The 13,727-nt window shown below is 33.9% G+C and overlaps 1 protein-coding gene across 6 annotated transcripts in view; it reads right to left on the reverse strand.

The window, feature by feature from the left end:
- ANKS1B (ankyrin repeat and sterile alpha motif domain containing 1B) overlaps window positions 1-13,727 on the reverse strand; it is a 1,202,038-nt gene that overhangs the window by 859,542 nt on the left and 328,769 nt on the right. For all 6 annotated transcript variants that reach the window (XM_024127226.1, XM_024127225.1, XM_024127224.1 and 3 more), the window contains exon 9: window positions 4,117-4,260. In XM_024127226.1, the coding sequence (XP_023982994.1) occupies window positions 4,117-4,260 (144 nt within the window). The remainder of the gene's footprint in view (window positions 1-4,116; window positions 4,261-13,727) is intronic.

Here is a 13,727-nt window from a genome sequence, read left to right on the forward strand (position 1 = left end):
AATTTTGGAGATTAATCCTTTGTCGGTTGCTTCATTTGCAACTATTTTCTCCCATTCTGAGGGTTGTCTTTTGGTCTTGTTTATGGTATCCTTTGCTGTGCAAAAGCTTTTAAGTTTCATTAGGTCCCATTTGTTTATTTTTGTTTTTATTTCCATTTCTCTAGGAGATGGGTCAAAAAGGATCTTGCTGTGATTTATGTCATAGAGTGTTCTGCCTATGTTTTCCTCTAAGAGTTTTATAGTGTCTGGCCTTACATTTAGGTCTTTAATCCATTTTGAGTTTATTTTTGTGTATGGTGTTAGGGAGTGTTCTAATTTCATCATCCAATCTATTCTTGAACATACTCCAACCCAGCTAAGCTGACATGTTGCAGAATGTATGTCTCCTCGTGACTGCCTTGTACTGATTTTTGTATATACATCAGTGACAGTGAGATGTGCACAATTTGCTAGTAGCTATCAAAATATTAAAGCACATACCACCTGACCAGCAGAAATACTAACAAAAGTGTATTTTAATAAGTGTTCTCACTGACACAAACTGTCCAAGCAAACTGGAATGATCATTGTGGTCACTGTGGAGATACTGTAGGGGGCACTGTTGCATCAAATGGGAGAGTGGACTTGAGAGCTCAAAATTCTTATTATAAGCTCTTGTTGTTTAGCTATAGGAATAGAAGGGAGCAGTCTTTCTGGTCTCACTTTATTTTACTTGTCTTTCCCTAGGCAAATGCTACCTATTTCTATGGAGGGAATCAAGATCAAGTGAGCATCAGGAGCCTTCACATAAACCCTGAAGTGTTTGGGGCCACCTATCATGATTATGCTGGGGAGGAATGAATTCATCATGCCTCCCACTTATACTGCATTTAAGAGTTCACATAATTCTGCAGTTACAAAGCCTACAGGGCCTGATAAAAGGAGCAATTGTAACAACAGGCACCACCACTGGTGCTGTGCATATGACTGCAACCATGTTTGCAGACTCAAAAGAGAAACACAGCCCTAGCAGGACCAGCCTTCCTAGATCCAGGAGGAAATACAGTCAGCATGGTCATAGTGGTTGCTTTCAACATGTCTTAATATTGTTGTTAGCAAGGACTGCAAGCCCTCTTGTCCTCAGAGGGTACTTCTAGCCCATCAGTAAGAGCTGTTGGCGTCTCCCCATGGGGCAGTATGAGTATGGTGATTGCAGGAGCAGAGACTGCTGGCAAGCATGTTGCAAAACAGCTAAAGACTTAGTATCCAGACCCTTCATCTCAACCTTACAGGCTACATGTGTGAACAGGATGGTGAACAGAGGGTCTCCACCCATCAGGACTGACTCTTTAGGAAAGAGCCTCAAAGCCCTGCGCTGCACATGGTGCAGAGGTGGACATCTCATCTAAGACGGTGGAGGAAAGCAATATCATCCACCATAACACAACTCAACTCAAATTCTCTGCTCTAATAACATATGCTCTATTAACAGGAAAGGGTAGTAATAAAACTAAATGGGGATTTACAATCAGGCTCTGAACTATCTGTAACATTCCCTTCACTTGATATTGTGATTAAATGAACAGATGACAGAATAAAATGCTAAAGATTACTCTCAAAGATCCTGATCCATCTATGATCTACATTTATTAGCCAAAGAAAATTCTAAAACTTCCAAAATACATAACCAGGGACAGAAGCAACCAACAGGAGGCAGGACAAGGTAAATTAAGCTTAGAAAGCAACATGACATCAAAGTTTTAAACTATAAATGTATTAAGCTATACTAGTGTGTCAACCATTGCACATTAATTTTGTTGTGAAATATAATAAAGTATTTTTATAGTTTTGCACCATCACACATTAAAAATGTTATTGTAATTATATATATATGGATGTATATATATATATATATATATATACACATATAAATGTTAAAGGGGATCCCATCACAAATTGAGAACATTAGTAAAAGAAGACTAGAAGAGAATGCTGATAAAAGAATTCTACTTTTGATTTGTTAGATTAAAGACATTAAAAAAATACTGCATCTCAAGTAAATTTATAGATTTAATGCAGTAACAATTAAAATCCCAATATGAATACTTTTTAAACCTGACATAGTAATTATAAAATATAAATTTAAAAAGCAGACAATGTCAGTTAATAGTTTTAATACAATAATGATTTCTCCTGCCATATATATGTACAAATATCAAAAGTGGGTCATTGTTTTTAAAAATAGGAAAATTAAGAGGTTCAGAAGAAACCCCACGCCAAACAGGATGAAATATAATGAAAGTAATGGGAGTTATTGCCAAATGGAAAGTCATAGAAAAACCATATATCAACAAGTTAAAAACAAATATAGAGCCATATTTGAAATTTGTTAAAAGGAATTCTGGATGAAATGAATAAAAAAAAAATAAGACCGAGAAGCTTAATGAATTTGATAGTTTAAAAAACTACACAACATACGCTCATACAATATTAAGAAAAAAAGAAAAGCTGCAAGCTGGGAAACATTTTATGGTAAATGTAACTACTAAAATAGTAATACTCAATACTTATTGGAGCAATGCAAGTCTCCAAAGAAAAATAGTCAAAGAAAAATATTTAAAAATTGTAAACCAAAAGCAAGTTACTACCAAGCCTACTACCAAACCTAATAAAACAAAATAAATTAAAATTTAAAAAATAAATGTTAGTAAGGTAATGGTGAACCCAGATACAGTCATATATTATTGATAGCTTAGAGTCCTACTACTTTATAAGAATTCTACTTTTAAAATAAAAAATACAAAGGTGTTAATTTTATAAAACAAAAAAACATTCAATTATTGGTAAATTGTTAAGCAGATAAGAGAATATTAATAAAATTAAAACCTATGTTTCTTAATTTCCTTTCTCGTATACTCTTCTATATATGAGGTAAAACTCTGTAAAAACTTTAAGTGAAGAAATGAAACCCTACAGAACATACACATTTATTTATTATTTAATTCAACTACTACTTAATTCTGACAACATGCCAAGAACAATGTTGGCATTAGATCATAGACACCAAGCAACACATAGTCTCTACCTTTATGGATCTCACAGCCCAGTATATATTGATAATAATTCTGTAATGGTTAGTATAAATTGTCATAAAGTTCTATAAATAGTTCACATTAAGGTGAAGAGATTCTTTAAGTACTGTATGCTGATTTGATTATCCTAGTTAGCGTGCCACAATAAATTTATATTGGAATTTGGGTGGCTGTGATCAAATTATGACATACATGTAAAAACATGTAATGGTTTCTTAGATAAAATTGTTTCATATTTGTTGCAAAACAGAAAATAATATTTTTGAGATATAATGAGTTATTTTCTGTCCTACATTATTTTTGCACTCATATTCTATGCGGTTACATATACATACCTTTGCCATTACACGGTTTTTCGTATTAAGTGCTTCTTCGTCTTCATGTAGAGATATTTTCTTTGTAGCTTCAAATTTCCTAATTCTGTTTGGCTTATTTTATTTATTTCTGAAACTCCTCTAAGGGCTTGCGGACCACAGTACACAACAAAAATTTGAAGGTGACACAATAGAATTTAAAGTGACTTAATGAGTAGTGAAATGATTTCAAAATTGTAAATGATGTTTTAGTGTTCTGGTCTCATTTTTGAATTGTAGTGCATAATCTTCAGTGGCACACATTATTCTACGATATTCCATTGTGCTAAGAAAAGGAATCACTGCTGCTTTTAAAGAGCTTTCATATGCTTCCTTTTAAATCATTTTTATTATTATTTAAATATAAATTGTGATTTAATTTCAAAATAGCAATTTTAAAAATGAAATATTTCCAAATCATAGATACTAAAACTTCATAAACAACTCAATTTTTCTGGAACTAGCATCATGACCAAAATAAAACAAGCACAAAAAATTATATACAGTATGTGTTTGCATATGCATACATGTACATCTAATCACATAAGCATTTTACTGACCTTCAACTGAAGAAAAATTACAAAGTGAAGAAGACACTAATTGGATTTGCAGAGGGGAAGAAAAAAGATTTACTTAAAAACATAGGCAACCATTTTTATGTTTTATTGTACCTTAAGATAGCAAACCATTACCTGTGCAAGAATGGGGAAGCCAAGGTTCCTACATCCATTACAAGGAGTTAATGCTTCCCAGAGTCCTGAGGGCCCACAAGTGTTTTCATCATCATCTTCTTCTTCCACTTCTCCTGGTGACAAATTTATTGTAGATGAAGTTCTCTGAAATTAAATTTATATTATACCAATATATTATATCAATGTATATATTATATCAGTGTCATTTAGATATCTTAACATCAATTAAATTACATAAATTTCTTATGGTGTATGTTAGCAAGCAGAAGTCAGCTTAATTCTAGCCATAGTTATGTGGCTGTGCCATGTGAATCAGCCAAAAAACATGTATAATTCAACTCAAAGTTGAAAGTGAAAGGAAATTGAAAGTGAAAAAACTGGATGAAAAAGACTGGTAGATTACAACGTTCGTATTGAAGAACAGGACATGGAAATGACCAAGAAAATACAGGAACAGCAACAAATGAGAAAAATATTATGATTTCTAATGCAATCAGAGAAATAGCATGAAAATACTTTATTGAAACAGGAATTGATAAAAAGCCCAAAATGGTAGTCTCCTTTTTGAAAAAAAATGAGCTTCATAAAATTTTGTATTATACATATAAGAGGGGTAATACTTTTAAAATTAATAAAAGGACTTCCATGTTAAACATACATATTTACTTTTACTACTTCCCAAATCCCACTTAAATGACAGCAAAACTTTTGTAAAAATGGTCTAAACCATAAGGAAAAGGACAACTGGAGGGATGTTAGCAGATGAGCAATATCAAGAAAATGATAAACAGATGATTTAGCAAATTAATTTAGCAAACTTGAGAAAACTGAAAGCAAAGTACCTGCAAGGAAGAAGAATAAGAAGCAGATCTATTCACAATTCAACACCCTCAAAAGGGCTTAAGAATTAGAGAGACTGACTACCTGTGAAGGTTTAGGTGCTGGTGGAGCTGAAACAGAATGGAAACTCCACCTCAGCCAGCAGAGAAACTAAACCTTTACCACCTGACAAGAAATTGGAGTTTTACATTCTGACGAGGTTGAAGCAAAGGGATTATGAATTTTAAGAATCTATGCACAATAAGCCGAGGGGTGCCTCGTTAAAAACAATGAAATTAAGTGAACATCTATGTAGTAAATGAAGATTCTCAATCTACCCCAGTGCCTTCCCACATTTGTCTTAGACAACATGGCAGCTAAGTTCATATCCTCCAGGTAGGATCCAAGAATATATTCCTCTCTGCAGAAATGGACCTCTCAAGAAAAGTGATCTGTATGTATTTAGGAAAATGGTGGGCGTCTATGCCTTAATGCCTACTGTGAAGCCCCCTCTCTACAAACTCCATCCACATAAACAGTTCCTAATTTTTTAGTTAAATGTGAACAAGAACACAAGGATCACCACATATCGGAAGGAAACCTTTAAAACAGGGGTCCCCAACCCTCAGAGACCCCTGTTAGGAACTGGGCCACACAGCAGAAGGTAAGTGAGCAAAGCTTCATCTGCCACTCCCCATCGCTCGCATTACTGCCTGAACCATCCCCCTCCCCCCATCTGTGGAAAAACTGTCTTCCATGAAACCAGTCCCTGGTGCCAAAAAGGGTGGGAACCGCTGCTTTAACAGAACAAAATAAATATACAGAAAAAAGTTATAAATAATATCCTCAAAGAGATAGAAGATATTTGCATCCCTAAAACAAGAACAGAATGCTACAAAACAAGTAAATGCATAAAATCCAATAGAACAGCTGGAAAATAAGTCACAGCAAATTACCCAGAGGGCAGAACAAAAGATCAAAAGATGTTAAAAGTTAAGAAAATTAGGGGATCAAACGAAGAATGCTTCATGTAAAGGTGAGAAGAAATTGTCAAAGTAATAAGCAAGAAATTTTGTCAGAACTGAAGAAAAATTCCACATTCAAAGAGCCTGCTGAACACTCAGCAGACTGAATTTTTTTTAAAAATAGGAAAGACAATAAGTTTGTCTAAAAATATTCAGAATGTAGTGTTCAGTGTACAACATTGATAGATCATGATTACTGAAGTTAGTAAAGATAGTTTACATACTGAATTGTAAATAGCACCCACCTCCCCCCAAAAGCTGTTACTTTTAAAAATAGAAAATAAGACTTCATAATATGACTGGTTTTTGTATTCACATCTTAAATTTCCCTTTATCAATTTTCAATAACTGAGAAATTATGAACTTCAGTAGTCCTTCAATCAGTTACTGTCTGTAAGATACAATAATAACGATAGCTACAATCTATTGAACACTCTATTATTCATTATTTTAATTCACACAGTGCTTTCAGGCAAATACTAAACTAAGGCACAGAGAAGTCAAGTAAAACCCAAGGTCACAGAGCTGGTAAGTGACAGAAAAAGGATTCTAATCCAGATTGCCTGACTCTAGAGCATGTATATGTTTGATCAATGCTGTCTACAAAATGAATAGAATGATCAAATGGGCATCTCCTTCACCAACTAATGATAAGTCACTGGTCTGACCATCACGGTTGACACGTAAGGCACTGTAAATGATTACATACTTGGCTAAGAATTATCAACATTTTATAGATTAATCAGTTTTCTTCCTCTGTCTCTTTCTCCACCACAAAGAAAAACTCTGCTTATGTCTCTCCCCAGCTCATAAATCTCCAATTATTTCCCATTGTACAGCAAATAATATCAAAATTCCTGAATATGGCTTAAGGTTTCATGGTCAAACTATTTTTCAGTTCTTTTTCTTACTCTATTTTACTCACCCCAGACTACAACCAAATGGAATTTTTTACACTTTCCTAATCTCTTCTATGTTTTGTTCATGCCCCCACCTCACTTCTCCATATAGCTATTGTACTGGTTAAGAGTTTAGGCTCTAAAATTAGTCCTGGATTCAAGTTCTAACTCTCTTACTTTAGCCTACTTAGTAGTGTGATTTTCATCAGATATGACCACTGTCCCCCTCACTTACCTCACCTATGCAGTGGGAAAATAGTACAGTAGTACCTCCCTCAGAATTTTTTCCTGATATTAAGGTAATGAATATAAAGTGAAAGTGCCTGAAACATAATAAGGTTTCAGTAAATATTAACTACCGTCTTTAGCTATTATTCTCTTATAATCCCATTGATTCCTCAAAATACAGTTCAGATTTCACCTCTTACGTACATTTTTCCAGATTTCCCACAAACAGAAATGATGTTGCTCTCTTCTGAATGTCTATAGCTATTTCTGAGAGTTTGTGTATTGTGTTATTTCACACACACTTTGAGATGATAGACTGCATCATCTATTTGGCAAAGAGCAAAAGCCTTAAAGTCAAACAAACATACATTTAAGATATACAAATAGATATACATTCCTGGCTCTGCCACATGCAAGCTGTGTGACTGAACAAATCATATAAACTTACTAATCCTCAGTTTCCTTATCTGCAAAGCAGGCACAATAATAGTTCCTACGTGATAGGGCTGTATGCAGATAAAATTAGTTGCTTGACAGCAACTGGTTCATAAAAAATAAACAATAAATGTTGCTTTTTTAAATTAAACTTTATCCTGAATGAGTTGTATACACACACACACACACACACACACACACTCAACTTACTTATCCAACTTAATTGTTAGTTATCTGAAAGTAAACATGCCTTATTCACATTTGTATCTCTTACAATGTGTTGTGCATAATGTAATTTAAAAATTATTTATTAAATAAATCATTAAATGAATTTCAAACTACCATTTTCATCTGACTACCTAGAAAATTTTACTAACAATAAGAGGTGTATATCATTGCATCACAAATCTCATTATTCTTATTTTAGTTTTATTTTATGTTAATCATTGACAATAGCATTAGCAGAAATAACAAATTTATCAGTGGTTTAGTACTGCCCCCTAAAGTCAGTATAGAAGTTAGCTGCGTACAACCATAGTTCTCCACACTTCACTGGTTTACAATAAAAGATGCCTGGGAAAGATTTTATCAAACTAAATATAACCTTCAAATATATGGGAAAGAAGTTACATGAACACACTTAAGTTCACAGTTTCCTTTATTTCAAATGTCTTTCAAAGTTTTTACTGGAGATCCAATTGTGTTCCTAAAGTTCCAGATGCCAGGAAATTCTTCCACAGAACATAAACCTAAATTTTCATAGTTTGGGCCTATTAGCTTTCTGGTTAATGAATAGCAATTATGCAGAAGAAATACTGGACAAGTTCTACATTGTTTCAGAGGATAAAAGTCATAATACATAAATACCGTGGGGAGACAAATTTGAGCTCAATCAACGAAAAAAACTTTCAATATATAATTACATCAGTCTAACATTGAAGAAATGGAATTTCCTTGTGATGTGAGAAATATATACATATATATATTATGTACATAAGAAATATATATATCATATTAAAATTATGTTATACAAAATGTTTTATGTAAATATTTTAATTACACATAATTGTATAATTATACACAATATATTATATCATTTTCACATATTTTATGTTAAACATAATTATGTTTATATAATAATTATATATAGCATATAACAACTATGCTATGTTATATATATAAACATAATTATGTAATAATTATATATGGTTTATAGTTTAAAAAATGTTTTCAGATATGGAATAGCCCAATAAAGTAGGGTAGGAGTTATCCCTATTTAAAAGTGAAGAAGGGGGAAGGGTAAGCTGTGACGAAGTCAGAGAGTGGCAGGGACATACATGCACTACCAAATGTAAATTAGATAGCTAGTGGGAAGGGGCCGCATAGCACAGGGAGATCACCTCTGTGCTTTGTGACCACCGAGAGGGGTGGGATAGGGAGGGAGGGAGACGCAAGAGGGAGGAGATATGGGAACATATGTATATGTATAACTGATTCACTTTGCTGTAAAGGAGAAACTAACACACTATTGTAAAACAGTTATACTCCAATAAAGATGTTAAAATAAATAAATAAATAAAAGTGAAGAAACTAAGGTTCACAATGTTACTCAATTTGCAAGGTCATCCTACAAATGAGGGCAGATTATAATACAAGTCTTCTGACTCTGGGTCCTATAATCTTTCTATGACACTACTAATTAGAAGGAAGTTTCTAATTACTAGAGCTCTTCAAAGGGACAAGAAATAGTCAAGATATTCAGAATATCGCAAAGGAATTTCTGTGTTACGTTATACTTTGTAATTGATGGCCTTTAAACTCTTTTTTTTTTAACTCTAAAATTCTGTAAGTCTAAGCAGCTAAAGTGTATACAGTTCAGGAAAAGGATCAAGGACCAGGTATGATCCAAAAGAGTCTCTTTAATCCCCATTGCTCAACTCCTGAATGCATGTCTTTAGAAACATGGTGAGAGTAGGAAAAGGGAAAATCCAAGGATGCCCATGTCCTGTCCAAAAGTCCCTGGAGGAAAATCAGAAACCTAGGCTGCTCGACATAGCCAGGATATAGGAGAGCAATGTGTGAGTGGGGAAATGGGATGATGGAATGAGACAAAGCTGTCCCTCATCCTATCAGAAATGCAAAAACCAAATTAAAAAGTAGGAAATCAGCCTAATAGAAGTTTCAAATGCAAAGGGACTGGGCAAATAGACTCCAAGGAGGCAACCGTCAGAAATGGAGAGCAAACAAAGGAAGACCACTTGGAATAGGAGTCAGCAATCTGGACTGCAAGTCAGCAAATCTTTTTGTCTTTGTTTTTCAAAACTGAAATTGATTCATTAATTTTTAATGAAACTTAAAGTAATACATGTTTATTGTAAAACAAATCATTCAAAATAAAAAGTTATAAAAGAGAAAGTGAAGCTTCCCTAAACTCATTCCCAATGTAAACATTCAGTGCATATCCTTCCAGATTTGTACTCTTGTCCGATGCTTTTGTCAGAATAAATTGATAAATATGCAATTGTATGCCAAAGAGTACCATTACTTTAACTTTCTATATATTTCCAACATTTCTAAAATACTCTCCACGCTGTGACCAGAGGAAAAAATTTCTTATATGAGAACGTGAAAATGTTACCTTTTCCTTAAAAACTGGAAAAGACTATTACATAGTCTTTCATTGTTCTTTGGATAAAATTCAAAATTCTTAGCATGATTCAAAAGGCTGTGTATGATTTGCCCTTATCTACCTCTCTAGTTTTGCCCCACTGCCACCATTCTTCTTCCCCTTTGCTCATAACATTTAAACACACTATGCTCTTTCTCTTGAATATACCAAACTTTCTCTTATCTAGAACTTTATATAACTAAGCACATAAGATTTTCTCTTCCAGAAGCTGTTAGTTGTCTCCCAATATAACAGAACACCTAGCCCTCTTTTTCTACAGTAATAAAACCCTAACTTTTAGTTGGGCACATGTCTGCTTTGAATACAGACCACATTTCCTAATCTCTGTCAGAGCTACATGTGACCGTGTTGTTAAGTTATAACCCTGGGACATAAGAAGTGTTCTTAAAGTAATGGGGTATGTCCTTCTTCCTCCCTTTCCTCCTTCTGCTGATTGGAATGCTAATGAAATGGCTGGAGCTGGCACAGTCATCCTGAACCATGAGGGATCCTTGGAACTAGAGGACATACATAGTAGAACAACAAAATAGAAGAATACTAGGTTCCTTATACTGATGAGCTCTACCATCCTTGGACTGCCCAGCTCTAAGTTTTACAAGTGCAGTGAAATAAACTTCTTTTTAAGCCATTGTTATTTTGGATTTTCTGTTCCTTGTTACTGTACCAAATCCTAATAAATAAATTCCTGGAGCACTCTCTTCTCTTGTCTTCATCGGGATTAATCTTATCTGTGTTCTAGGTATGAACTTAATTCACTCCCTTTGATAGTCCTTTCTGATGTCCCAGTCAAAATTAGTTTCCTTTCTTACATGCTTTCACGGCACCCTGATATTTTTACAGTAATTATCACAAATAAAATGTTTACAGCTACTTATGTGACTTTGGTTCAATAACTGCTTTCCTTACTGGATTACAAACTGCATAACTGCAGCGATGTCTGTTGGTTTAGATACCACAAGCCCAGTACTTAGCACATTAAAGAACTTTCCATTGCATATGTGTTGATTGAATAAATGAATGAGTGAATGAATGAATATCAGCTTTCCCTCAAAAATATTTTAATAATGTGAACATTCTCACCAATTCTAGGAGGCACCAACTTAACTGTAACCTTGAACTTAGTGTCCTTTATCTTCTGACTCCACTGTATTCACTTGCCCTCATTGTATTCATCCCATATTCAAACTACTGTACAACTCAGCATCTACTTGATTTCATTAAAGAATGCATTTATTACCAACCATTAGTGAGCAATTTAGATTCTACCAAAAACTCTGCAGTGGAGAAGGAGAATAAGCTTTAAATTGCACAACTTAACCTCTCCTCCTCCCCAACAAATATTTGTCTCCTTGTGATGATGGCTGGGTGGAAGGGTGCTTTTATCTCCTTTGGGGTCTATTTCTTCCCACAGAATTTTTTCATCTGCTCTTCAAATTCCTCTACCTTTTATAACACAGAGCAATGTAACTCTAGTATACACCTTATCTCCAAACTTGCACACCAATCTCATTACACAGGTGATCTTACTCAAGGGTTATTAATTTTTGTCAATTTGAAAGTCAACAACAAAAAAGCTATATCAATGATTTTTTATAATGCTTTTAAAGTTGGGGATCTAAGGGCTTACTGGGACACTGAGAAAGGAGGGAAATTGTAAAATGTTAAGCTGTTTCATTTATACCATAACTGTAACAGTGCCAATGATCAAACCAATTAAGGTCAGTGATCGCTTTACTCAAAAAGCAGAAGACTCGTTTATCTTAAGTTCAGTGCTGACAAAGAGATCACACGCCACAGTTTCATATATTAGGGATGCTCAGCAAGACTAGTGTCAAATACAATATTTTCATCAGCTTATTAACACTAAACGTCTGCTTAAAATTTTCTGAGGATAACTCCAATGTTACCCTATACTATCTTCTCACCACAGTTATTTGCTCCAAGTTAGTGAAATTCACAAAAGATGCAATATTTAAGTCTTCTGAAAAACGAAATTTCTCTCAGATTTATTTGCAGTCACCTATGAATCCTAAGATGCATTTATATCTGCAAGGAAAAGGAAGGAAGAAGAAAAACAAGTCTTTATGCCAATAAGTACACTGAGTCCACCTCCTAGCATCCACACACCAAAATAATATTACTGTGCATGGTGATATTTTAAACTTGGGGATTTGCCGGTATTCACATTTATTGAAAGACAGAATTGCTATTAAAGCAAGTATTTTAGTTGCAAGGAATACTGAAGAATAGATTAAGGAGAGCTGTTTTCTTTTTAATAGTACATGAGACATTCATCGTAATTCCTCTAAAATGCTTAGTTCCAACACACTGTGTCCCCACCTGCTGCCTCTTTACATAGCCAACATTCTTCGCATAATCATCTGGGAAACTTCAAAGAAGAATGCATTTGGTTTGCTATTCTATTTTAATACAATCGATTTGTATGTTCTTATTATCTTTTAAAACCTGTTCATTTATCTGACTCTGGCTTAATAATACTGTTTATTATTGCACAATTAGAAAGAAGTCTAAACTGATGTCAGGTTTATGCACAAGAGGTCAACACTAATTTCAAAAATGTTAAGGCTACTTCAGAAAGTTGACTCAAGCTTACTTTTTCAGCAAGACTGAGTATAAGAGGCAAAATATTCAACTTCTGGAAAATAAACTGTCCTTCATGACAGTTCATTTTATACAAACAAATACTATTTTTCAAATAGTTTCTTTTTAAAATCAAGTTTATTAAGGTACTATTTGCATATATAATATGCACCCATTTTTAATGTACAGTTTGATAACTTTTGATAAAAGCATACACCTGTGTAATCATCACCACAAATGGTTACATTATACTCATTCCCTGTCAGTACTCACCTACCCCTGGCCCCAGAAATCTTTTTCTGTCACTCTATTATACAAGTCTTTTCTAGAACTTCACAAAAATAGAAACACGATGTACACACTTTAGGTCTGGCTTCTTTCACTCAGCATAATGTGTTTGAGATACATCTCTATTTTTCATGTATCAGTAGTTTATTCCTTTTTAATACACAGTAGTAGTCCACTGTATAGATATATCAAAACTTATTTATACATTCTTCCTTTGATAGACATTTAGGTTGTTTCCAGTTTGGGGCCATTATGAATAAAGTTGCCATGAACATTCATGTATAATTTGGTATGTGGACATAAGATTTTGTTTCTCTTGGTTAAAAACCTAAAATATCAGGTTACATGGTAAGTGTATCTTAAACTTTATAAGAAATTATCAAAATATTTTCCAAAGTATTTGTATCATTTTACATTCCCATTAGAGTTCTAGTACCTCCAAATTCTTGGCAACACTTAATTTAGCCATTCTAACAGATGTGTAGTGCTGGCACACGGTGCTTTTAATTTCCATTTCTGTGACTGCCAATGTGTTAAGTATCTCCTCCACTGCTAGGAGGCCATACAGATCTTTTTTTTTTTTTTTTTTTTTTTTTTTTTTGTGGTACGCGGGCCCCTCCCTGCCGT

Source organism: Physeter macrocephalus, chromosome 6 (assembly GCF_002837175.3).
Source record: "Physeter macrocephalus isolate SW-GA chromosome 6, ASM283717v5, whole genome shotgun sequence".
NCBI classification, from domain to species: Eukaryota; Metazoa; Chordata; class Mammalia; order Artiodactyla; family Physeteridae; genus Physeter; species Physeter macrocephalus.